The sequence below is a fragment of the Stegostoma tigrinum genome, chromosome 15 (genome assembly GCF_030684315.1).
Source record: "Stegostoma tigrinum isolate sSteTig4 chromosome 15, sSteTig4.hap1, whole genome shotgun sequence".
Taxonomy (NCBI): domain Eukaryota; kingdom Metazoa; phylum Chordata; class Chondrichthyes; order Orectolobiformes; family Stegostomatidae; genus Stegostoma; species Stegostoma tigrinum.
Genome location: NC_081368.1, coordinates 33,383,338 through 33,408,128, shown reverse-complemented (window position 1 = coordinate 33,408,128; position 24,791 = coordinate 33,383,338). Strand labels below are relative to the sequence as shown.

The window sequence follows — 24,791 nt, the reverse complement described above, 5'->3', positions numbered from 1 at the left end:
AGTCACATGCCAAGGATTTGAAATCACTGTAAAAGATGAATGAATATTTGTATCAGTGTACCTTTGATATTAATTGATGCCTTCCTGTCAGAAAAGCCTCAGAAGGAACAAATTGCCTGGAGGAATAGATATTTTTGATCACCCTGTTCAGGTAGGGTTTGAATCTGGGCCTCCTAATTCAGAAGTAGGGACACTACCATTGTGCCGAAACAGCCTTCAGTTCTATATTGTTCTCAGAAGTGCTACTATGCACAACTGAGCAACTTTCACACACCTGAAATCACTGTGATTTTTTGTTGCTTTCTTTCCTTTTAATTACCACCAATAATCATCCATGGAGCCAATTAAATATTTAAAAGCAAAGCCTATTATGGGCATTGCAAACCAGCGTAAGTCTGGAGTGGAATGGTGGGGGGCTGGCGGTGGCGTGGGTAACAGGCTGGAGGCTGGGAGAAAGGGAAATGACAAAATCATAACGGAGTTGGTGGGGGAAACAAAGCACTGTAACCAACCCCCCTGTGTTGCTTACCACTTACTAAAGGCATTGAGAACATCGATGGACACGCTTGCTCCTTCTCTCACGGACACCCGGGCACAAATGTAATTGTGGAAACTACCCTCTGTTTGAAGGAGTGTGATTTGGGGGCATCTCCTGGCAATTAATAAAGCTTGCAAAGAATCACTTGGATATTCAACTGTTTGGAGACAAGCCATTGCCATATAATCGCTTGGATAATGGGATTCTGGCTATGAAAGGAATTTGTTCAGATGTCATCTAAAGATATGTTCCTGGAATCCACTGTAACACAGAAACAGTGTCATATGACAAGCCAAATAACCCTTTGTGTGTTTAAGTGTCTATTTTCTCAACAGACCAGACATGCGTATGTTGCTTATAAGAAGTAAGAACCCTCCTTACTCCCCTGACAACTTGCAAGTTTCAAACCCATTTTGCTTTTTTTCATTCTTCATGTGTTCCATCTGAGATTTTAAAAAGAAATCAATCTCACAGTTTCAGAAGGACAGATAAACCGTCCAACTACATGTTCTAGTTACCCTGACACTAGGCTCAGAACCACAAACTCAGTCTGAAACTAGACAGGTCTCCTATATTCAAGAAGCATTTAGTGTTTTAGAACTTTACATTTCCTAATCTATCTCATTTTGTAATCTTTTTGTGTCTTAGTGGTCTTCTGTGTGAAAACAAGGGTGCCTTTTTTCTTAGACTGTGTTAAATACAATAAAACAAATTCTCTTTTTAAAATGCAGAAGGAAACTTACCCGTTTCTATATCTTGTAATCACAGCATGTAAACAGTAAAGCATTCATAATAGCTTCTTTTCAGATTGCTAGACCATTATCTCTGTTCTTCCTGAAGGATCTAATCTTGGCGGTCTCCTATTCCTCATCTACATTATACCTCTCTGTTCACCCATCTGAAATCACAGTATTAGTTTTCAAATGATCGCTGAAGATACTCAGGTCTGTTAACTGCCACCTCTCTCAGGACCTCTGCTAATTAGCAGTCTGTGTCTCCAGCATTCAATTTGATGTGATTTTGTTTATTGTAGGCACATATACTAAGTACAGTGAAAAGCACTGTTTTGTGAGCAGTACGGGCAGAATTTAGCAAACAAGGGCATACGGATCATATGGTGCTTAGACAGAGCGAGACATACAGAGTTACAACTGCACAGGAGGTACACAAAACAAGATGCACGTTAGCAAGATCAAAATTATTTGAAGTTAGAGAGGTCCATTCAGCAGTCTAATAACAGCAGGGAAGAAGGTGTTCTTGAATACTGGATGGGCGGAAATTGTCTCCTATTAAATATTAGGCAGATTAAAGTCGTTGTCTTCAATTTCCAAGGTAAACTCTGCTCCTAGCTACTTGTTCCTTCTCTCTTTTTAGAACATAGAACTGAACAGCACAGGAACAGGCCCTTTGGCCCATGATGTTGGGTCAAACTTGATGTTAAATTAAACCAATGCTTTCTGCCTGCCCTGGGTCCATATCAACTCCATTTGTTGCATATTCAAGTTCTTATCTAAAAGTCCCTTAAATACCCCTGGCAGTGCGTTCCAGACTCCTATCACTCTCAGTGTTAAAAAACTTACCCCACACATCTCCTTTGAACTTCCCCCTTCTCACCTTAAATGCATGCCCCTTAGTTTTAGACATTTTAACTTTGGGAAAATAGATTTTGATCATCAACTCTATCTCTGCATCTATAATTTTACAGACTTCTATCAAGTCTCTCCTCAGCCTCTGCCACTCCAGAGCCACTCCTTATAGCTGATACCCTCTAATGCAGGCAGTATCCTGGTAAACCTCTTCAGCACCCTCTCCAAAACGTCAACATCCTTCCTGTAATGTGGTGAGCAAAATTGAATGCAATGCTCTGTGTGGCCCAACCAAAATCTTGTAAACCTGCACCATGATATCCTGACTCTTGTACCTAATTCCCTGACCAATAAAGGCAAGCATGACATATGCCTTCTTTACCACCACATCTACTTGCATGGCCACTTTCAGGGGACTATGGACTTGAACCCCAAGATCCCTCAGTACGTCAATGCTGTTCAGGATCTACTATTAACAGTATTCTTTCCGTTAACATTTGGTGTCCCAAAGTGAAGCACATCACACTTACCTGGATTAAACTCCATTTGCCATTTCTCCAGCCATATCTGCAACTGATTTATATCCTTTAGCAAACTTCTACACTACCCACAACTCCACTGATCTTTGTATAACCTGCAAACTTACTAACCCATCCATCTACATTTTCATCCAAGTCATTTTTATATATCACAAACAGCAGAGGTCCCAGTACAGATCCCTGCAGAATGTGAAGCCAAAAAAACGCCCTTCCACCAGTACCTTCTACCTTCTATGGGCAAGCCAGTTCTGAATCCACGTGGCCAAGTCACCATGGATTCTACGCATCTTAATATTTTGGATGAGTCTACCATGAGGCACCTTGTTGAAAGCCTTACTAACATCCATGTAGACAACATCCACTGCTGTATCCTCATCGATTATCTTTGTCATGTCCTCAAAAAATTCAAGCAAGTTAGTAAGACATGATTTGCCTTACACAAAGCCATGCTGACTGTCCCTAAGTAGGTCATGCTTTTCAAAATGTGTGTAAACCCTGTCCCTATACACACGCCCTCTCCCCCCACTCTCTCATACACGCGCGCACACACACACACAGACGCAGTCTTCCGCCCACATTCACACACACACACACACAGACATGCTCACTCCCTCTCTGCCCACTTCAACCCCCCCCACGCACATGCTTACTTGCTCTCCCCCCTCTCTCTCACACACAAACACTCAAACATGCATGCTCGCGCGCGCACACACACACGTAAATTTATGGGGGTGAATTTATATGCAGATACATTCCATTTTGTTCAAAACGCACATAATTTATAGACAGTCAGTCAGTCAGTCAATGTGGCATATTATAAATTCCTACTTTATAAATTAAACCAGTCTGACTCCAAACCAAAACACAAACAGATTCTAAACAAGGCCTTACACCTAACATGCATTGTCTGACCTAAAATGTCACCTCTTCTTTACACTGATAAAACCTTTAGTTCTGTCCAAGCAGTGACTTAAAAGAAATTCATAGATTTATATATACATATTAATCAATTAAAACCTTATAACTGATTAAAGATTTAACAACATCTTAGGTTTGTTTAATAAATCATCAGTCAAATGACCCTCTGATCTTTTACCTATAAATTCTGTGTGTGATACCACCTGTCTCACTAATGCCTGAAGCAGGAGCTAGGCTCTGAAAGCTTATGTTTTCAAATAAGTCTGTTGGACTATAACCTGGTATCGTGTGATTTCTGACATCGTCCACTCCTGTCTAACACTGGCACCTCCACATTAAGAATTCTCTCCAGTAGTCACTGATGTGAGACTCACCAGTTTATAGTTCCTGCGTTATCCTTATTTCCTTTCTTGAACAGAGGAACAACGTTAGCTACTTGCCAATCCTCCAGGACCTCTCCAGCGGCTAGTGAGGATACAAAGATCTTAGTCAAAGCCCCAGCAATCTCCTCTCTTGCCTCTCTCAATAACCTGGGGTGACTCATTAATGCTTTTTAAGAGACCCAATATCACTTCTTTCTTCATCTTGAAATGCCCTAGCATATTGTTGGCAGCTATATGCAGCTGTACCAGATGTTTGAACCAAGCTGAAAGTCTAACCACTTCACAGAATCATTGCAGTGCAGAAGGAGACTATTCAGCCTATTATCCCTGCAACAACTCAAAGAATGAACAATTCACTTAAATCCATTCTCACACCTTCTGTCAGCATTCCTGGACATATACTGCTCTCATCACAGTACCCACATAATTCTTAGTAAAGTCAAAAATGACATCCTTGATGACTGTAACAAAGGTAAATTATCCCTTCATTTCCTTCTAGGGCTGTTAGCAGCCTCTGACTCCAAAATGAGCTCCTTGCCACATATATGCATCATCACTAAGCCTGCCTATTTCTATTTCTGAAACATCTTTATTGACTTCATTCCTGCCTTAGCTCAATAGCTGCTGAAACTTCCAAACAAATCTTTGTTAACCTTGAACTTGACTATGCCAGCACACTGCTAGCAGCCTCCCACCTTCCATCCTCTGTAAATTTGAGGCCAAATAGAACTCTCATGTCCATGTGATCAGAGATAATGGGAACTGCAGATGCTGGAGAATCCAAGATAATAAAATGTGGGACTGGGTGAACACAGCAGGCCAAGCAGCATCTTAGGAGCACAAAAGTTGACGTTTTGGGCCTAGACCCTTTACCAGAAAAGGTGGATGGGAAGAGGACCCCGAAATAAATAGGGAGAGAGGGGAAGGCGGACTTAAGATGGATAGAGGAGAAGCTAGGTAGAGAGGAGAATATGGGTGGGGAGGTAGGGAGGGGATGGGTCAGTCCAGGGAGGACGGACAGGTCAAGGGGGCGGGATGTGTTTAGTAGGTAGGAAATGGAGGTGTGGCTTGACCTAGGAGGAGGGGATAGGTGAGAGAAAGAACAGGCCAGGCAGGTGGGGACGAGCTGGGCTGGTTTTGGGATGCAGTGGGGGAAGGGGAGATCCCGAAGCTGGTGAAATCCAGATTGACACCATTGGACTGCAGGGTTCCCAAGCGGAATATGAGTTGCTGTTCCTGCAACCCACGGGTGGCATCATTATGGCACTGCAGAAGGCCCAGGACGGGCATATCGTCTAAGGAATGGGAGCGGGAGCCGAAATGGTTCGCAACTGGGAGGTGCAGCTGCCCACCGCGAACTGAGCACAGGTGCTCTGCAAAGCGGTTCCCAAGCCTCGGCTTGGTTTCCCCAATGCACAGTTTCACATCAAGCGGATGTTCACCTGCACATCCGCCGGTGTGGTGTACTGCATCCGCTGTACACAGTGTGGCTTCCTCTGCAGAGTGATCAAAGGGGTCATCAACAGTGCAATCAATGGCACTTGTTCAGCAGTGACCTGCTCACTGGGTTCTGACAGGGTCACTTACTGCTGACTTCATTGCACCATTATTCTAAACATGAAAAAGCTGAATTATAGACATGAGGTGAAAGTCACCGATCTTGAAATCAAGGCAAGGCTTGGCAATAGTAGGGGCCAAGTGTCTCTACAATAACTGGAATCAACGGGAAACCTCTCCGCTGGTTGGAATCATACCCAGCACAAAGAAAGACAGTTCTGTTTGTTGCAGTTCAATCACCTCAGTCCAAGCACATTGTTGCAAGAATTACTCAGAGTTGTGTCTTAGCCCAAACATCTTCAGTTGTTTTCTCAATTACATTTCATCCATGATAATTTCAGAAGTGGGATGTTTGCTGTTGACTTCACCACATTCAGCACTATTTGTGACTCCTCAGATACTGGTACAGCTCATGTCAATATGCAGCAAATCTCCCCTGGAAACCAGGCTTGCATTGATAAATGGCAGTAACACTCATGCCACACAAGTCCCATGCAATGATTATTTCAAACAAAAAAAACTAACATTCCAAACAAAAGTCCGTCTATACAATGCTCTGCCATAGCTTACTAAGGCTTCCACGACAGCACGTTTCAAACCAACAACCTCTACAGTATAGAAGCAAAAGCAGCACATTTATGGGAATACTACCATTCTCAAGATCACCTTTAATCCCCTCATGTCTTCAACTGATCGATTGATTGATTGTCAAGTGTATCAAAATACAGTGAAAAGCTTTGTTACTAGCATTACAGGCAGATTACAGTAAGCAAAGGATGTACAGTCACTGAGTCAAAATTCATGGGAACACCACTTACAAGTTCCATCTCAAGCAGCATATCATCCTGATTTGGAACTACTCAGCATTAGGGGTGGCACGGTGGCTCAGTGGTTAGCACTGCAGCCTCACAGTGCCAGGGACCCGGGTTCGATTCCAGCCTCGGGTGACTGCCTGTGTGGAGTTTGCACATTCTCCCCGTGTCGGCGTGGGTTTCCTCTGGGTGCTCCGGTTTCCTCCCACAGTCCCAAGATGTGCAGGCCAGGTGGATTGGCCATACTAAATTGCCCGTAGTGTTCAGGGGTGTGTGGGTTATAGGGGGATGGACCTGGGTGGGATGCTTCAAGGGGCAGTGTGGACTTGTTGGGCTGAAGGGCCTGTTTCCACACTGTAGGGAATCTAATCTAATTATTTCAACTGTTGCTGGCTTGAAATCCTGGAACTCCCTTCCTAAGATTCGCTATGATTTGGTTTATTCTTGTCACGTACTGAGATATAGTGAAAAGTATTGTTTTGTGTGCTAACCAGACAAATCATACTTTACATAAGTACATCAGGCTAATATGACACAATGCAGAATAGTTTTACACCTATCGAGAAGGTACAGAGCAAGATCATCTCTAATACGTGGGAGATCCATTCATAAGTCTGCTAACTGTAGGGTAGAAGCTGTTCTTAAATCTGTTGGTATCTTTCAAACTTTTGTATCTTCTGCCCAATGGAAGAGGGTGGAAGAGTGTATAAATAAGTGGGAAGAGATCTTTGATTATGTTGGCTGCTTTCCCGAGGCAGTGGTAAGTGTAGCTGGAATCATTAGAAGGAAGGCCAGTTTTTGTGATGGACTGGGTTGTGTTCATAACTCTGTAATTTGTTATGGTCTTGGGCAGAGCAATTGCCATATCAAACTGTGATGCTTTCTATGGTACATCTGCAAAAATTGGGAAGGGTCATTGAGGGCATGTCAAATTTCCATAGCCTACTCAGAAAGTAAAGCTGTTCGAGTACTGTTGTGTCACGGCATCTGTGCTTCCCAAACGTTTTTTCCTTAAGTAGACGGTTTGAAGCCTGTCACACTGGCTCAGTGAGCGGTGTGGGGCGAGGAAATGACTTATTAGAGCAGGGAGAAGGGTGAAGGTGTGCCAGTGCTACATTGGAGATTATGACCTAAACTTTCAGTTTGCCATCACCACTCGGGATCCCTGCACTAAAGAACAAGGAGTACAAACCGTTCAAGCAAGCAGCTGACCATCTCCTTCTGGAGTTCAATTAAGGATGGACAACACACCAGAAGTTTCATGAGACCTTTCTTTCAAAAATGTTAAAAACACAAAGGAAATAAATCCATCAGAGAGGCAGACACCGAACAAGTAACGATACAGAACTCAGTTGAGGCGCAGTAATAACGATGTATATTCAGCATGCTCGAATAGGTCTCGGAGCAAAGGCTGGAATCACAGGTCCGCAGCCTAGGCCAGGAGGGGCCATGTGCCGGGGTGGGGCCAAGGCCGGTGCCGCGCAGGACCAGGGTTTGGGAGAGTTTCGAGGGCGGGTCTCAGGGCAGCGCTGGTTCTGGGTCCGGGAGCGGGGCCGAAGTTTTGAGCGGGTACGTACGGGAAGCCTGGGTGAGAACTGGGCCGAAAGGGGCCGAGGTGCGGGAATTAATATCGTGGGCGGGGCTGACGGCGGTGCTGAACTAGGCTTGAGGAGCGGACAGTACCGAAGGCGGGACGGTGCTGAACGTAGTCCGGAGGCGGGGCGGAGCGCGGGGCGGAACTGAGTGACGGGCGCAGGGCAGAGGGCGGCACTGAATTTGCGTCTGGGGGGTGGGGTCGGTAACCGGGTGTGGGCGGGGTTAAGAGCCGGGGGCGGGACTGGAGGCGGAGCGACATCTCGCGTGATCTGCATGGGGAGGACTAAGGCAGACATGGCGGACTGTAACGGTGTTGATGGATGTAGTCTTCTTTGAAAACAGAAATGAAGTCTCGCCGCTTGTCGATTCTGCAGTCGGGTTCCTGATCGTGACTTTCCAAAATGGAATACATTTTAACACCTAAGGTAGGAGGAAAGCCTTTTCTCGGCTCTGTCAGCCTAAATAGCAAAAGCTGCTGCAATTCCAGCGGGTTTATATTGATCGCCCAGACTGTCATCATTCATTTTTGCTGCCTGCCTTTCATTTCCTTTCCCTGTCTTGAGTTTCCTGTTATTTTAAGTTTCGTTTGTCCGAAACTATTTTTTCTGGCACTGGAGAGTAGACATACCGCCCTATTATAAATTCCGATTGGCGGACTCAGATTCGATATGATAAAGTCGGAATATTCCCTCAGAGTGGGCAGTGCTTTGTGTATAATGCACAAATTTATACGCGATTCGCTGTTTTTTGTGGAAGGGTTAAATGTTTTGGCTTGTTTCTGCCCTCGCTGCCAACTCATTTCCTTCCACTTCTAGTCCACCACCTATGTCATAGTGAAAGTACAAGCTGGCACTAAATCAACAAGAGTCGAGCCTTAACCTGAGTCAAAGTGAAGCTGTTAATCTGAAGATTATTATTATATCAAACATCACATCATGCTGCTAAACGCAGCTAAGGTACACAGGATGCATAGTCAGGATGTTAGTGTATGCGCAAGATTTCACGTGTAAATCTATTTGTGTAGACTAAATAATAGGTTTTCCATCTAGTGCCGTTGAAGTTATCACTTCTGATTTACTTGTATTGAATTAGTGAAAATGTTCTGCAGTTATTTGTCAGATTTATTGTCCTGATTCCCTCTGAATGTACCATTCAGGAAACTCTCATTCCCATCTGTGCTTGAGGTTATTTTCTGGTTTCTTTGAATTCTGTGAAGCTGGAAAAGATTTTTTTTTAACACTGCTGCAGTTTTAGATGTTATTTTATAAATAGAACTTGAAGCTCAGTTGGTGTGTTCTTATATATTTGGTCTTAGTGTGAGCTTCAAAATACCCTTCTGACCATTTCTACCCCAGCCTTGATGTCTGTCACAACCCTGTGATATTTTTATATATCACCAAGCTATTCCTTATTGTCCAAACAGGCTTTGTATCTTGCACCCTCTGTGTATTCAAGGGCTCCAAGTATTGCAAAGTCTCAAAAATCTTGCATTAAACTCAAACTTCTCAAGGATTTTTGCCCCTTCTTAGGTGTGTAGCCTTGGCTAATTTGGCACATTAAACGTAATGACAAATTTCATTGTCTGTCTGCTTTTGTTGAGCAGTGAGTCTGAAAATATCAGAAATGAACCACATTTCAGCAACTTTCATTTGTTTTTATTTGATTCGAAGAGCAGAACATGTTCTAATGCAGTAGCCCATGGCAGGAAGAGGATCTTAATTTGTCAGCTGCGCAAAGCTGATTTTTCCATTGATTACATACAACTGGTGGGACATCTTTCTCTTATAGACATCAGGACCCTGAAGCATCTATTGTATTCCGTGTTTGGTTATGGCAGGAGACTCCTGGAAATACAACAGAAACATTCTAATATTGTCCTCGAAGCATCCCTAAAGATAGCTACCCACATCTTTAAACATCGTCTGATACTCTCTGTGTTGCCGTTTTTGCAATGATGCCTATTTAAAAGATTAACATATAAAAGAACTAAGTACTCTGAATGTTGCCACATAACCACAGGTCACAGGCTGCTGTGTAGCTCTTGAGGAACAGGCTACATCTGGAGCTTACTCTATTCGTTGAGCTGTAAGTAAACCCATCAGAGATTTTCAAATTGGATTGAGTGGCTTATTTTTGTAAAGTTTATTCTATACATTTCTTTCCATTTTGAGCATTCCTGTTTATCATTGCCTCATTTGGTGGTTGCATCTATATCTGCCAGGGTCCTAACATTTGGAATTCTATCCTTAAACCTCCATCTCTTTACCTCTCTCACTTTCCCTTTAACACATTCCTGTCAACTTTGGTCAAAAAAGTAAGAGCTGTGAATTCCAAGGCAGAGTGACGCATTGGATCCAAAATTAGTGGAGAGGCAGGAAGCAGAGAGTGATGTGGAAGGAAGGTTCTATGGCGGGAATTTTTTTTTCCTGTGGCATTGTGCAAGGTTGGATGCTGGAGCCCATTTGTAGTATGCAGCAGTTATTGGACATAAATCTTGCAGTGTGACCAAGACACTTGTGGATGACACAAAAATTAATAGGGTAATAGGAATATAGCAGTAAATTACAAGAAGATATCAACAGACTGGTGAGCTGGCCAGAGCAGTGGCAAGTGGAATTCAATCTGGAAAAGCATGTGGAAATGCACCTTTGGGAGTGCTAGCAAGTCAAAGGATTACAATATACATGGTAGGACCCTAGAAAGTACACAAATTCCTCAAGTTGGCAGGGAAGGTTAATAAGGTGCGTAAGGAAGGATATCAGATATGTTACAGAGATAGTAGGAACTGCCAATGCCAGAGAATCTGATATAACAAGGTGTAGAGCTGGATGAACACAGTTGGCCAAGCAGCATCAGGGGAGCAGGAAAGCTGATGTTTTGAGTCTAGACCCTTAAGAAAGGGTCCCATTTCTGAAAAAGGGTCTAGACCCGAAACATCAGCATTTCTGCTCCTCTGATGCTGCTTGGCCTGCTGTGTTCATCCAGTTAACACCTTGTTATATCGGATATGTGCCTTTCAGTAGCCGAGGCACAGAATACAAGAGCAAGATATTATGCTGGAACTGTATAAAGTGCTGGTTAAATCACAACTGGAATAATGTGTATTGTTCTGGTCGCTACATCATAGGATGGCTGTGATTGCACTAAAGAGTGTGTAGAGATTTAACAGCGATAATGGGAACTGCAGATGCTGGAGAATCCAAGATAATAAAATGTGAGGCTGGATGAACACAGCAGGCCCAGCAGCATCTCAGGAGCACAAAAGCTGACGTTTCGGGCCTAGACCCTTCATCAGAAATTTAACGGGTTGCTGCCGGGCTGGAGGGTCTGAAGTACGTGGAAAGATTTGATAAGTTGGGGTTGTTTTCCTGGGATCAGTGAAGGTTGAGAGAGTACTTGATGGAGGGGTATAAGAATTATGAGGGGCTAGATAATGCGCATAGGCAGGCACTTTTTCCATTATTATAGGGCTCACTACCCAGGTGGTGTAATTGTAAGGTAAGAGGTAGAAGGCTAAGATGAGATTTGAGGGAAGATTTGAGGGTAGTTGGAGTCAAGCCCTCAGTGCCTGAAAGAGGTACCAGAAGAGTCAGAACCTCTTCTAACGTTTAAGCCGTGTTTAGATATTCTCTTGTGTTGCTGTCACCCTTGGGACTTTGGGCCAAAAAGCTGCAAAATGGGATTAGTGTAATCAGATTTATTGACAGATCTGAATATAATGGACTGAATGACTATCTCTTTCATTGTATATAACAGTCTTTGGGTGGCCACATGCAGCAAGACCTAGGTAAAATCTAAGTTTGGTGTAGATGTTACTTGCTACTTAAGTATCAGACTTCATCTTCATCAAAATATATTCTAATCATCATTCCTTGACATTCCATTGTATCATCATCACTGATTTCCCCCATTATTAATGTCCTGGTGATTACTGTTAACCAGAAACTGAATTGGGCCAACCATGTAAATACTGTAGCTATAACTACAGATTAGAGGTAAGTAATGTGCACCAAATAACTCGCCTCATATCCAACCTTGCCTGTCCACCATCTACAAGATGCACTTCAGGAACTGACCAAGGCTCCTCTGATGGCACCTTCCAAACATAATCACAACGACCTAGAAGGTTAATGGCAGCAGAAGCTTGGGAACACCACCTGCAAGTTCTACTGCAAGCTACACACCATCCTGACTTGGAACAATATCACCATCCCTTCAACTGTTGCTGACCTGAAATCCTGGAACTCCCTTCCTCACAACCAACCTACAGCAGATGGAGTGCAGAAGTTCAAGAAGAAAGCTTATCACCATCTCCAGGGTAGTTAGGAGTGAGCAATAAGTACTTGCATAGCATGAAAGGATTTTTAAAAATGTAGTCTTCAACCTACATCCACGATACCGAGGCAGACATGTCTCGCGTTGACAACTATCCAGTAGTGCATAGCGACTAAACCATTGGCATATCCTAATTTTTGTTTTTTATTTTTTTGACAGGTAGAGCAGGTAAAATTGCTAGATCGGTTTACTTTTAAGAAGCCAGCTGTAGGAACACTTTACTTGACTGCAACACATCTGATTTATGTAGAATCATCATCAGAGATTCGCAAAGAGACATGGGTATGTGGTGGCATTTTTCTTCACTTCTTTTAAATCCAATTTAAAAGCAGAAGCTCTCACTTTACTGAACACACCTGATGGGAGTATTGCAAATTTGAACCCATGCACCATATAATTTTTAAGCTCCATTGACTTCAATGAAATGTAAAATGAGCCATTGATCTAAATGTGTTGTTTGAAATTTTTGAAGTTAGAATTGAATTTTTGATGATTTTATGAAGACCTTTATGTTTTATGACCTTACAGTGGTGGCTGAAGTTAGTATTACAAGTCACCAAGGTTTAAAGAAGGTAGGAAGTAATACTCAGTTGATGCAAAACATGATTATTCAATGCCTGAAGTTGTAGAAGATTGGAAAGGGAGCAAAGACATCTAACTCATTCTTTTCTCAAAACAGTTAGTAAATGCATGAATTTTGATTTTGTGATCCAAGAGGTAGGTAAGAAAAAAAACGTAGGATGATATTTTTAGCAGCATAGAAGGAACAAGAAAGAAACATTTGAAATTTGCTAGGATAAAGCATATTGGACTGTTTTTTTTCAATCCAGGTTTCACATTCATACCTCATTCTAATAACATTTCTCCCAACTTACAGCTATCCCCAAGTAGGACAGCTGTGAATTGACTTTCAATTCATGGTGCAATATGTTATAAGACAACAGGCTTTTCTTGTGGCACTTAAATTCTAAACAAGCCTGGACAAATGGGATGTATGTGTTTCCTGTATTGACACTTGTGATCCAGTGTCAAATGGATTTGATTAACTTTAGCCCAATTCCTAATTGGCATTTCTTCATGGCTTATACTCAGTTTCGGATTCAGAATTCTTATTTCTAATCAGAAGTCACCAAATGAAATCGAAGACAGGTATCATTTATTCTTTTCTCCTTCTGGCTGAATGCTACAGTAGCGTGTTTGCCAGTGGACAGCAATCACATCAGTTTTCACTTCAAATTCTAATTAATAACTTGATCCAACAAAGAGAATTGGGAATACTGTATGCAGACGGCTGGTGTTGAAACTGCTGTTCACAAATGGAAAAGTAGTAGAGCATTGTAAGACCATTGATAAAATTAAATTCTAACTTTTGAAATAATACTTCACAGATTTTACACCATCATATTTCAGCAATAGAGAAACTGCCCCTTACATCTACAGGATACCCATTGCTGATTCATTGCAAGAACTTCAGAGTTGCTCGTTTTGTTATTTGTCGAGAACGTGATTGTCATGATGTTTACAGTTCACTTCTCAGACTATCACAACCAGGTACCACATCTTAGTGTGTAAATTGTACTTTAACCATTGTATGGTATTTCTTTCACTGACGTAAGCTTTTGAAGATGCTACAATTGATGTATTCCATGTGGTCTGTACAAAAGTATTTATTATATAGCACCTTATCACATCAGAAAAATGCACACTGCTATTTTGATGTGTTGCTTATGAAGGTAATCATTGACAGCTGATTTGTACACAACAATGTCCCAAGTAGGAAAGCAGTAAATTAACTTGCAGGTCGTGGTGCAATATGTTATAAGACGATAGACTTTATTTTTCAAACTTAAGTTCAAAACAAACTGAGGCAAATGGGATGGGAGTGTTTCCCGTCCTAGTCTAATGATTCAGCATCAAATGGACTTGATCATTTATATTATCAATAGTTTAACAATGTTGAACTCTTATTCATAGTGGGTGGAGAGAAAAAAAAAGAAAAAAATTACATTGATGCTTTTAAGGCAGACAGAGATTGTTGGGCCCTGTCTGATGCTAAAATTGGGTGAGAAATGAAAAAAGTGGGAGATTGCTATGTCAACAAAAATGATTTGTCTTTGTGTTTTACTCTTAATGTTGAAAAATGTTCCAAGGAGCCTTACAGAAATATAAGCAAGCAAATCTGATGCTGAAGTAGGAGAGAAGTAGTATTAAGGGAGTGAGTTTAAAAACTCGGGCAAAAAGCTGTAGGAATTTCCTGAACTTACAGCTTAGATGGCTAATGGTACAGCTAACACTGTTGAAATGAAGGGAATGGAAGATGTATAATTGCCAGAGTTAGAGAAATGCAGAGTTCTTGGTAGGGCTGCAGAACATTATAAATAAGTGTAAGATTCTGAAAAAACTGGAATCAATCGGAAATTAAAGCATTGCAGACAGGACTGGTGTGGGAACTAATGAAGGTCAGTGAAAATTTGCTGATGGTTGAGCAGGATTTAGTGGGGAACTAACACCGGCAATATTTTGGTTGAACTGAAGTTTATATTGGACTTGAAACTGGCCAGGAGAGAATCGGAATAGCTCAGTCAGTGGTGAGAGGCATGGAGAAGGGTTTTGGCAAGAGATTAGCTAACACAAGTTTGAGAAAGACTGATGTTACAGAGTAGAATGTTAGGTGCTGTTTGTGATAGGAGACAAGAAGCTCAGAGGTCAGGCAAATTAATTGCTGTTTAAAAATGTTTTTTCACACCTTGCATCTGCTTTTTTTTTTAGTTCTTGATCTGTTCATGAATGGGAACAATTTCTCCTTATCTGCTTTGTCTAGATCCCTCATTTTGAAAAACTCTATCAAGTCTCCGCTTTGCCATCTCCCTTCCAAGGAAACCTGTTTCAATTCTGAATAAATATGGGGCATCGAATGCATTTACTTGAATTATTCTATTGTTAAGACTTCCTCGGTTGTACAGAAGCCCATGCGAAAGATATAGGAACTGGTGAATTGACAAACAAAAGCTGATTTTCAGGGACATTAACTTGTTAGTAAATATTCAGAAGATATAAGTAGACCTCTTTGCTAAAACACCTTCTGCATAACTAGATGGATAGGCTAGTCACTTAGCTCGAACTCTCATCCCAATAATCAGCTGTAAAATCCAAAAGGATATTTGGTTCTTGTGTAATCATAGAAGCAAGTGAATCAGTGATCTTCTTTGATAACCTGCATGACTAATTAATTAAGCTTCAGGATGACAATGCACGCATCTGGGTTCCAAAACTTTGATCGGCTGACCTGCACTAAGAAGCTCATATGTATCGGTGAAGTGTGTTCCCAAGGGAAAGAATATGTATTGTATAGAGAACATATAACATTACAGCACAGTGCAGGCCCTTCGGCCCTCGATCTTGTGCCGACCTGTCATACTGATCTGAAGCCCATCTAACCTACACTATTCCATGTACGTCCATATGCTTATCCAATGAAGACTTAAATGTACTTAAAGTTGGCGAATCTACTACCGTTGAAGGCAAAGCGCTCCATTCCCTTACTACTCTGAGGAAAGAAACTACCTCTGACATCTGTCCTATGTCTTTCACCCCTCAATTTAAAGCTATGCCCCCTCGTGCTCGCTGTCACCATCCTGGGAAAAAGGCTCTCCCTATCCACCCTATCTAACCCTCTGATTATTTTATATGTTTCAATTAAGTCACCTCTCAACCTTCTTCTCTCTGATGAAAACAGCCTCAAGTCCCTCAGCCTTTCCTCGTAAGACCTTCCCTCCATACCAGGCAACATCCCTAGTAAATCCCCTCTGCACCCTTTCCAAAGCTTCCACATCCTTCTTATAATGCGGTGACCAGAACTGTACGCAATACTCCAAGTGCGGCCGCACCAGAGTTTTGTACAGCTGCAGCATAACCCCTTGGTTTCGGAACTCGATCCCTCTATTAATAAAAGCTAAAACACTATGCCTTCTTAACAGCCCTGTCAACCTGGGTGGCAACTTTCAAGGATCTGTGTACATGGACACCGAGATCTCTCTGCTCATCTACACGACCAAGAATCTTACCATTAACCCAGTACTTTGCCTTCCGGTTACTCCTACCAAAGTGCATCACCTCACACTTGTCTGCATTAAACTCCATTTGCCACCTCTCAGCCCAGCTCTGCAGCTTATCTATGTCAATATCGGAGCTAGGAGCCCTGCAGCTGGATGTAGATTGCTCAGTGGCTCAAATTGGAGACATTCAACAGTCGTAAGCTTTTACATATGCAGGAGACTTGGCAGATCAAAACCAGTGGAAGATATAGAATTGTACTTAACACTTTTAGTAATGGTGTACATGTAAACTTCATAATTGCTAATTGTTGAAAACACTCCTCTAATACAGCAAGTGTTTAACTACTATTAATTTTTTTGAAAATATTATGTGTATTTCAGTGGTGTTTGAAGAACTTTATGCTTTCTCGTACAACCCTAAGCAGACTGAAATGAGCAGAGGAGTGGGTTGGAAAATAATAGATATAAAAGAAGATTTCCAGCGTATGGGAGTACCAAACGAATACTGGGAGCAGACTGATGTAAATGAAAATTATGAGGTGAGCAATAATGATTCCCTGCTTTTTTAATTTTTGACCCATGTGTGTTTTCTGTTTAGTGGCAAGATAGTTATCAGATATTAACTATGAGCATCTCAACAATTCTTAGTCTAGCTTGAACAACCACTGCCTAGATTGGTTGTAAGAGTCATAGAAATGTACAGCATGGAAATAGACTCTTTGATCCAACTCTTCCATGTGACCAGATATCGTAAATTAACTTAGTCTCATTTGTCAGCATGTGTTCCATATCCTTCTATTTATCACACCTGAAAATACTAGAATTTGAGTCTAGTCCTGCTGTAATAATTTAATTGGCAGATCGAGTTCTATGGTTGTTCTCCCTCTCTAGACAAGTTAGAGATATAAAAAATACATCAGTTACAGTTTCCACCTTCTAATTCACAATCTATTGAATTCCAATTAAAAGTGCATGAGTGAGTTAGCATCAGATGAGAATTAGATTGTGCCTTTTAACATGCTGCCTGGTTCTGTACATGAAGAATGAGGAAAGATTGGTCCTGTTTCCACTGGAGTTCAGAAGAATGAGAGCTGATTTTTGAAACATACGATTCTGAGGTTACTTTGCAGCATGGATGCTGAAAAGATGTTTTCCTTTGGGAATTGAGAACTGGGAGCACAATTTAAAAATTAGTGATTGCCCATTTAGGACAGAAATGAGAAATAGTTCTCTAAGAGAAGTGTAAGTCTGCAGAATTCTGTTCCTCGGAGAGAGGTGGAAGTAGAACCATTGAATTTTTTAAGGCCGATGTAGATATATTCTTGACTGACAAGGAAGCCAAAGGGTACGAGGGGGAGATGGGAAAGTAAAGGCCATGATCAGATCAGTCAAGATCTTATCCAGTGTTGAAGCAGATCTAAGTACCCAACAGGTCATTCATGCTGCTAATATTCTGTTCTCCTGTTCTTAAGTTCCAATTATATATAATTCGAAAAACCAGAATGTTTCTTGCCTAAATTCATAAAGCAATAAGATTAAGCACCTTTGAAATGAGAGTGGAATAATCCAGACTCTTGCTTGATCATGTTTATGTTCAGCCCAGTCAACTGGAAATCTGAACACAAGATAATCTTGTTTTCCACCCACTCAATTCTCTCTTATTTTCGTCGAAGAATTTGATTACAAAACTTATTTTTGCAGAAGTGTTGTATTTTCTGGCTTCATTTTTGATGCCTAGTACCTGGTTTGCAGGAACTGAATCAATACGCCCTATAGTTCTTTTCTTTTTGAGGGATTTCTAAATTGCAACTTGTTTATAACTCTTCTACTGGTCCGATATGGCACTCAGTAAAGCTAACGTAAGAAAATCTTCACTGATAGTGTTGAGGTCAGACAGAATCCTTTTTCTTTCTCATCTTGCCAGTGTACTGCCTTTTACAGTGGTGGAAACAGATTCACTAATTTACAAATGCAGTCAAAGTTGAAAAAAAAACTACAGATCTGGGGAAACAAAAATGTGAGTCTGAGTAATTGTGTAGTCAGTTTAAAGAACAGGCAGAAAAGGACAAATGGCATCTGTTATGATCCGAGCTGAATCCGAATCTAAATCCCAACTGGACAAGTCAGATCCCAGACTGAATTCTGACTTGTGATTATATTTTGTTTTAGTTATTTTACAAGGTGATATTTCACTGAAACACTTCAGAAATGCTGCAGATTCAGCTATTACAATAAGTCCAAAATTCATTTTCCAAAAAAAACCCCGAAGTACTTCTATATAACACAAATGGAAAGATTTCAAAACACACAGTAAAAATACAATCCTCTCTAGATTTACCTTAATTATTTCTTTTAATTCCCAATCTTAAGTGTCTGATTAGCCGGTTCCCTCATTAGGTTCACAACTGAGTTTAAACTTTCTCAGCTTTCAATAACCCCTTGAGAGTTCTAACCAAGCACTTCTGGGTTGGTTTTCAAATTAAAGCCCTTACAGTGAGGCAACTTGTTTCCTAACTTTCTGAACTTACTCCTTTCGCTTGGAGAAACCATTTCATACATCTAACTTGTTCAACTAAGATTTCTGTGAACTGAAATCAAAGGCTTTCCATGCTGACTTTTCCCTCTTATGTTCTCCTTAATGTTTACTTAGTCCATTTGCAAAACTCTTCCAATCAATGTTTCCTCTAAGCTGTGTATTTGGACATGTGCAGCTACTCTGAAGTTGGTATTTGGCTATCGACATGCTGACCCAGATTGCAGCATCGACTTGCACTTCCAAAAGTCATTGATACGTGTGGATTTTGGAGGTATGTGCAGAAGAAGAAGACATTAGATTCAATGCTGAACCCAATGCAAACAAATTCCCATTATCAGTTGGGGATAACTCTCTTAAACTGATTTTAAAATCATGGGTCCAGAAATTCTGACATATTAACCGTTAAATTGCCTCATACCACCCAAAACCCACGTGCCATTGGTTAACTGACAGAATGATTTATCGTCATATATTGAGGGAGATACAGTGAAAGGTGTTCTGTTGCCACAAGTTGGCACCATTTTGAGGTACAAAGAATAAAGAGAGAGTACTTAAGAGTACATCTTTGGTCGGGGTCGCAAACGTGGCTCCAGAACTTCTGCAAGGACTACACTCTGGGCACTAACACCGCTGTAGTCAATGAACCGCTGCTGCTTTAAGAGTCCACTCACCAGGCCTACAGGCCAGAAGTCACTGCCAACACCGGTCCAGCCAAATTGAGTCCACTGAAACATTCACAAAGGACGAAAGGATTCCAACTCTGAAATAAATGATAATAAAATGTAATATTTATTTGAATCACACACCCACATGTTGCATCACTTTCTTCTGCACTGTATAATTCACTGTATTTAATACCTTGTTAAATGGCTTGGCGTCATATTTCATTTAATAATGCTTTTCAAAAGCACCTTGAAGTTTTACTATGGTTAAAGCACTATATAAATATTAAGTTGGTCCTAAGATAGTATCCTGATGAGTTGAACTTAAATGTAAGAGCATTATAATTTTCTTCCTCAGTTTTGTACTTTGGCAGCAAAATGAGACTTCCTTTGGAACTGTCAATTAATTTTCTAAAAATTGAGTAAACCCTTTATATTTATGTCAGATTCTACCATGCAATCGTTTTGGTTCCTTCTAGACTTGCAATACGTATTCAACATTTCTCTATGTGCCAAAAGGAGCAAACAAGCCAATAATAGTGGGCAGTTCAAAGTTCAGAAGTAGAGGGCGATTTCCTGTTCTTTCGTATTTTTTCAAGGAGAATAACGTAAGTATTTACCTATTCCTAATTTTGTGTTGAGGTTTGAATAGGACTTTAAAGCAATGCACCCCTTTGCCCTCTTATGTGAATTTAAAATATCCCTGGTATTATTTGAAGATAAGCAGGGTAGTTATCCGCAGAAGCCTTGTCAGTACGTTTATTCCCCAATCACCCCCTCAAAAGAATATCTGCTCATTACTATATGGCTGCTTGTGTGAGCTTGCTTTGCGCAAATTGACTGCTGTTTTCTTATTTCACAACAGTGGCTACATTTTACAAATGCTTCACGTATTGTAGAGTGCCTTGAGATGTCTAACAGCAATTGTCTAATTGTTTTTGTATTGATTCATAGGAATTCGGCTTTGCTGTCAAATCCAGTTTTTGTTGTCAATTCCTACCTTCCCTTGAGAAGGTCACTCCATTATAATGCAGTTCAGTATACCACAAATGAACTTGTAGCTCAAGAGGCTCATGGCTGTCATATGAGGTGAATATTCAATTTGCTAGTTAAAATTAGGAATTTTCTTACTAACGCACAGTAGTTTTACTTATACAGTTTTACTTACAGAATTCCAATACCTATGGTGTAGTGGATTCTGCTGTAAACTTTTGCGAGAGAGTGGTCCCAGTAGCATGTGATTTTTAGCCTTCCTACCAAAATGTAGTACTTCAGACTTAGTGAAGTTCAATCATGAATTAAACCTCCCATCTGTAATTTTTGTTAATGTCTTTGTATATTTGTTCCTGTCCTCTGTTATTCACAAATTTTGAAAGTTTTCTTCTGTTCCCAAGACCGTGTACTTTTAAAAAAGCTGTGCAGCAATTATCCCAGCGCAAGTTCTTGTGGAAAATCAGTCAATCTGAGTGAAAACATTTTTAACCACTCCTGCTTTTTCTTTTCTGTTTTGTCAGCTTGCATCCTTGCTTCTATTTGTACGGACTCCACAGATTCTGCCCTTAGTTATGAGTCTACAACTTTTCTAGCTCAACTGTATAAACAAGAAGAGCTAGTAAGTTTGGAAAATCTCTTGTATGATCTACCCAGTTTCAAAACTAGTTGCCTATTCCATGCCCACAACAATCAAGGAAACTTCACTCAACTAAAACCAGTCCCATAAGATGCAGTCCAGAAAGGTACCAACGTAGGCCTATTCCTTCCACTGTTTGTGTCCTGAATGAAGAACTTAAATAATGAAATGTATATGTGCTTCAATCCCTGTAGTGTGGAAATGGTGTGATTTTAATATAATTTAAATTCTATTGCATTATTTTAACCTCCAGATTAATATTTCCTTGTTGGCTGCTGAATTTGTCTATTCTTGTCATCAGACGATTGATATATGAAATCATCTTGCTCTGTATTTGTTACGTAGAGTTCCATGTTTACTCGTGGAGCAATGCTAATATGACAAACTCTGAGTCAGAAGCAATGGGTTAATGTTCCACCTACTCCAGGTGTGTACTGTAACATGTCTGAACAGATTAATTCAAAATATCTACAGTGGCCATTTGACCTGTTACATTTGCGTTCTTTCTGGAAAAACAAATTAACTAACCCCATTCGTGGTTTTCCCGGTAACCAAACAAAGAACAAAGAAAATTAGAGCACAGGAACAGGCCCTTAGGCCCTTCAGCCCTTCAATCTTGCGCTAATCTAGATCCTGTATCTAAACCTGTCACCTATTTTCCAAAGATCTACTCCCTGCCCATTCATGTCTGTCTAGGTACATCTTAAATGACGCTATTGCACCCGCCTCTACCACCTCTGCTGGCAAAGCATTCCAGGCACCCACCACCCTCTGCATTAAGAACTTCCCACGCATATCTCCCTTAATTTGTTCCCCTATCACCTTGAAATTGTGACCCTTAGTAATTGAGTCCCCCACTCTCCGGGAAAAAGCTTCTTGCTATCCACCCTGTCTATACCTCTCATGATTTTGTCGACCTCAATCTGCTTCCCCCCTCAACTTCTGTCTTTCTAATGTAAATAATCCTAATCTACTCAACCTGTCTTCACAGCTAACATCCACCATACCAGATAATATCCTGGAGAACCTTCTCTGCACCCTCTCCAAAGCATCCACATCCTTTTGGTAATGTGGTGACCAGAACTGTACGCAGTATTCCAAATGCGGTTGAACCAAAGTCCTATACAACTGTAACGTGACCTGCCAACTCTTGTACGCAGTGCCTCATCTGATGAATAAAAGCATGCTGTATGCCTTCTTGACCACTCTATCCACCTGTATTGCCACCTTCAGGGTACATTGGACGTGAACACCCAGATCTCACCATGCATCAGTTTTCCCCAGGGATTTTCCATTTACCGAATACCTCGTTCTTGATTTGGATCTTCCAAAATGCATCACCTCGCATTTGCCTGGATTGAACTCCATCTGCCATTTCTCTGCCCAGCTCTCCAATCTATCTATATTCTGCTGCATTCTCCAACAGTCCCCTGCACTATCTGCTACCAATCTTAGTATCATCTGCAAACTTGCTAATCAGACCATCTGTACCTTCCTCCAGATCATTTATGTATATTACAAACAACAGTGGTCCCAACACGGATCCCTGTGGAACACCACTGGTCCCAGTTCTCCATTTTGAGAAACTCCTTTCCACTACAATTCTCTATCTCCTGTTGCCCAGCCAATTCTGTATCCATCTAGCTCATACACCCTGGACCCCATGCAACTTCACCTTCTCCATCAGCCTACCATGGGGAACCTTATCAAATGCCTTACTGAAGTCCATGTATATGACATCTACAGCCCTTCCCTCATCTATCAGCTTTGAGGAAGTGACAATGAATTCTGTCAAGTTGGTAAAACATGACCTTCCCTGCACAAAACCATGCTGCCTGTCACTAATAAGCCCATTTTCTCCCAAATATGAATAGATCCTATCCCTCAGTATCTCCTCCAGCGGCTTCCCCACCACTGATGTCGGGTTCACTGGTGTGTAATTACCTGGATTACCTTTGCTACCCTGTTTAGACAAGGGGACAACATGATCAATTCTCCAGTCCTCCGGGACCTCACTCGTTCTCAAGGATGCTGCAAAGATATCTGTTAAGGCCCTAGCTATTTCCTCTCTCGCTTCCCTCAGCAACCTGGGATAGATCCCATCCGGACCTGGGGACTTGTCTACCCTAATGTCTTTTTAGCATACCCGACACTTGCCCCCCCCCCCCCCCCCCCCCACCCACCCTCCTTATGCCGACTTGACCCAGAGTAATCAAACATCTATCCCTAACCTCAACATCCATCATGTCCCTCTGCTTGGTGAATTTTGATGCAAAGTCCTCAAAGAATCTCACTCACTTTCTGTTTCCTCGCATAACTTCCCTCCTTTGTCCTTGAGTGGTCCACCCCTTTCTGTAGTTACCCTCTTGCTCCTTATGTACGAGTAAAAGGCTTTGGGATTTTACTTCATCCTGTTTGCTAAAGATACTTCATGACTCCTTTTAGCCCTCTTAATCCATCATTTCAGATTGGTCCAACTTTCCCGATACTCTTCCATTGCTTTGTCTGTTTTCAGTCGCCTAGCCCTTATGTATGCTTCCTTTTTCCTCTTTGCTAGTCTCTCAATTTCACCTGTCATCCACGGTTCCCTAATCTTGCCATTTCTATTCCTCATTTTCACAGGGACATGTCTGTCCTGCACTCTAAGCAACCGCTCTTTAAAAGCCTCACTCATATCAAACATGGATTTACCCTCAAACAGCTGCTCCCAATCCACACTCCCCAGCTCTTGCCGAATTTTGCTATTGCTGGCCTTCCCCCAATTTAGCACTCTTCCTTTATAAGCACTCTCGTCCTTGTCCATCAGTATTCTAAAACTTGCGGAATTGTGATCACTATTCCCAAAGTAATCCCCTACTGAAACTTCAACCACCTAGTCAGGCTGATTCCCCAACACCAGGTCCATTATGGCCTCTTCCTGAGTTGGACTATTTACATACTGCTCTAGAAAACCCTCCTGGATGCTCCTTACAAATGCTGCTCCACCTAAACCCCTAACACTAAGTGAATCCCAGCCAATGTTGGGAAAATTAAAATCTCCCATCACCACCACTCTGCTCCTACATGTTAGCGAGTTTAGAGAAGATTTGTAGCTCATGTTGAGGTTCTGGATGTAAATTTGCTCGCTGAGCTGGAAGGTTAGTTTTCAGACGTTTCGTCACCATTCTAGGTAACATCATCAGTGAGCCTCCGACGAAGCGCTGGTGTTATGTCCCGCTTTCTGTTTATCTGGTTAGGTTTCCTTGGGTTGGTGATGTCATTTCCTGTTCTTTTTCTCAGGGGATGATAGATTGATTTGGAGCCAATGTGCTTGTTGATGGAGTTCCGGTTGGAATGCCACGCTTCTAGGAATTCTCATGCGTGTCTCTGTTTGGCTTGTCCTAGGATGGCTGTGTTGTCCCAATCAAAGTGGTGTCCTTCCTTATCTGCATGTAAGGATACGAGTGATAGTGGGTCATGTCGTTTTGTGGCTAGTTGATGTTCATGTATCCTGGTGGCTAGCTTTCTGCCTGTTTGTCCAATGTAGTGTTTGTCACAGTTCTTGCAAGGTATTTTGTAGATGACGTTTGTTTTGTTTGTTGTCTGTATAGGGTCTTTTAAGTTCATTAGCTGCTGTTTTAGTGTGTTGGTGGGTTTGTGGGCTA

At 41.5% G+C, this 24,791-nt stretch overlaps 1 protein-coding gene across 3 annotated transcripts in view; it reads left to right on the top strand.

The window, feature by feature from the left end:
- The first annotated feature begins 7,825 nt into the window (after positions 1-7,825).
- mtmr8 (myotubularin related protein 8) overlaps positions 7,826-24,791 on the top strand; it is a 60,209-nt gene continuing 43,243 nt past the window's right edge. Inside the window, exons 1-6 of one of the 3 annotated variants that reach the window (XM_059651410.1) lie at positions 7,826-7,902; positions 8,272-8,354; positions 12,424-12,546; positions 13,653-13,815; positions 16,701-16,858; positions 19,997-20,125. In XM_059651410.1, the coding sequence (XP_059507393.1) occupies positions 8,331-8,354; positions 12,424-12,546; positions 13,653-13,815; positions 16,701-16,858; positions 19,997-20,125 (597 nt within the window). In that variant the 5' untranslated portion in view covers positions 7,826-7,902; positions 8,272-8,330. Of the gene's footprint in view, positions 7,903-8,194; positions 8,355-12,423; positions 12,547-13,652; positions 13,816-16,700; positions 16,859-19,996; positions 20,126-24,791 lie in introns of those variants that run through there. The other 2 variants (XM_059651411.1, XM_059651412.1) reach the window with 2 other exon arrangements.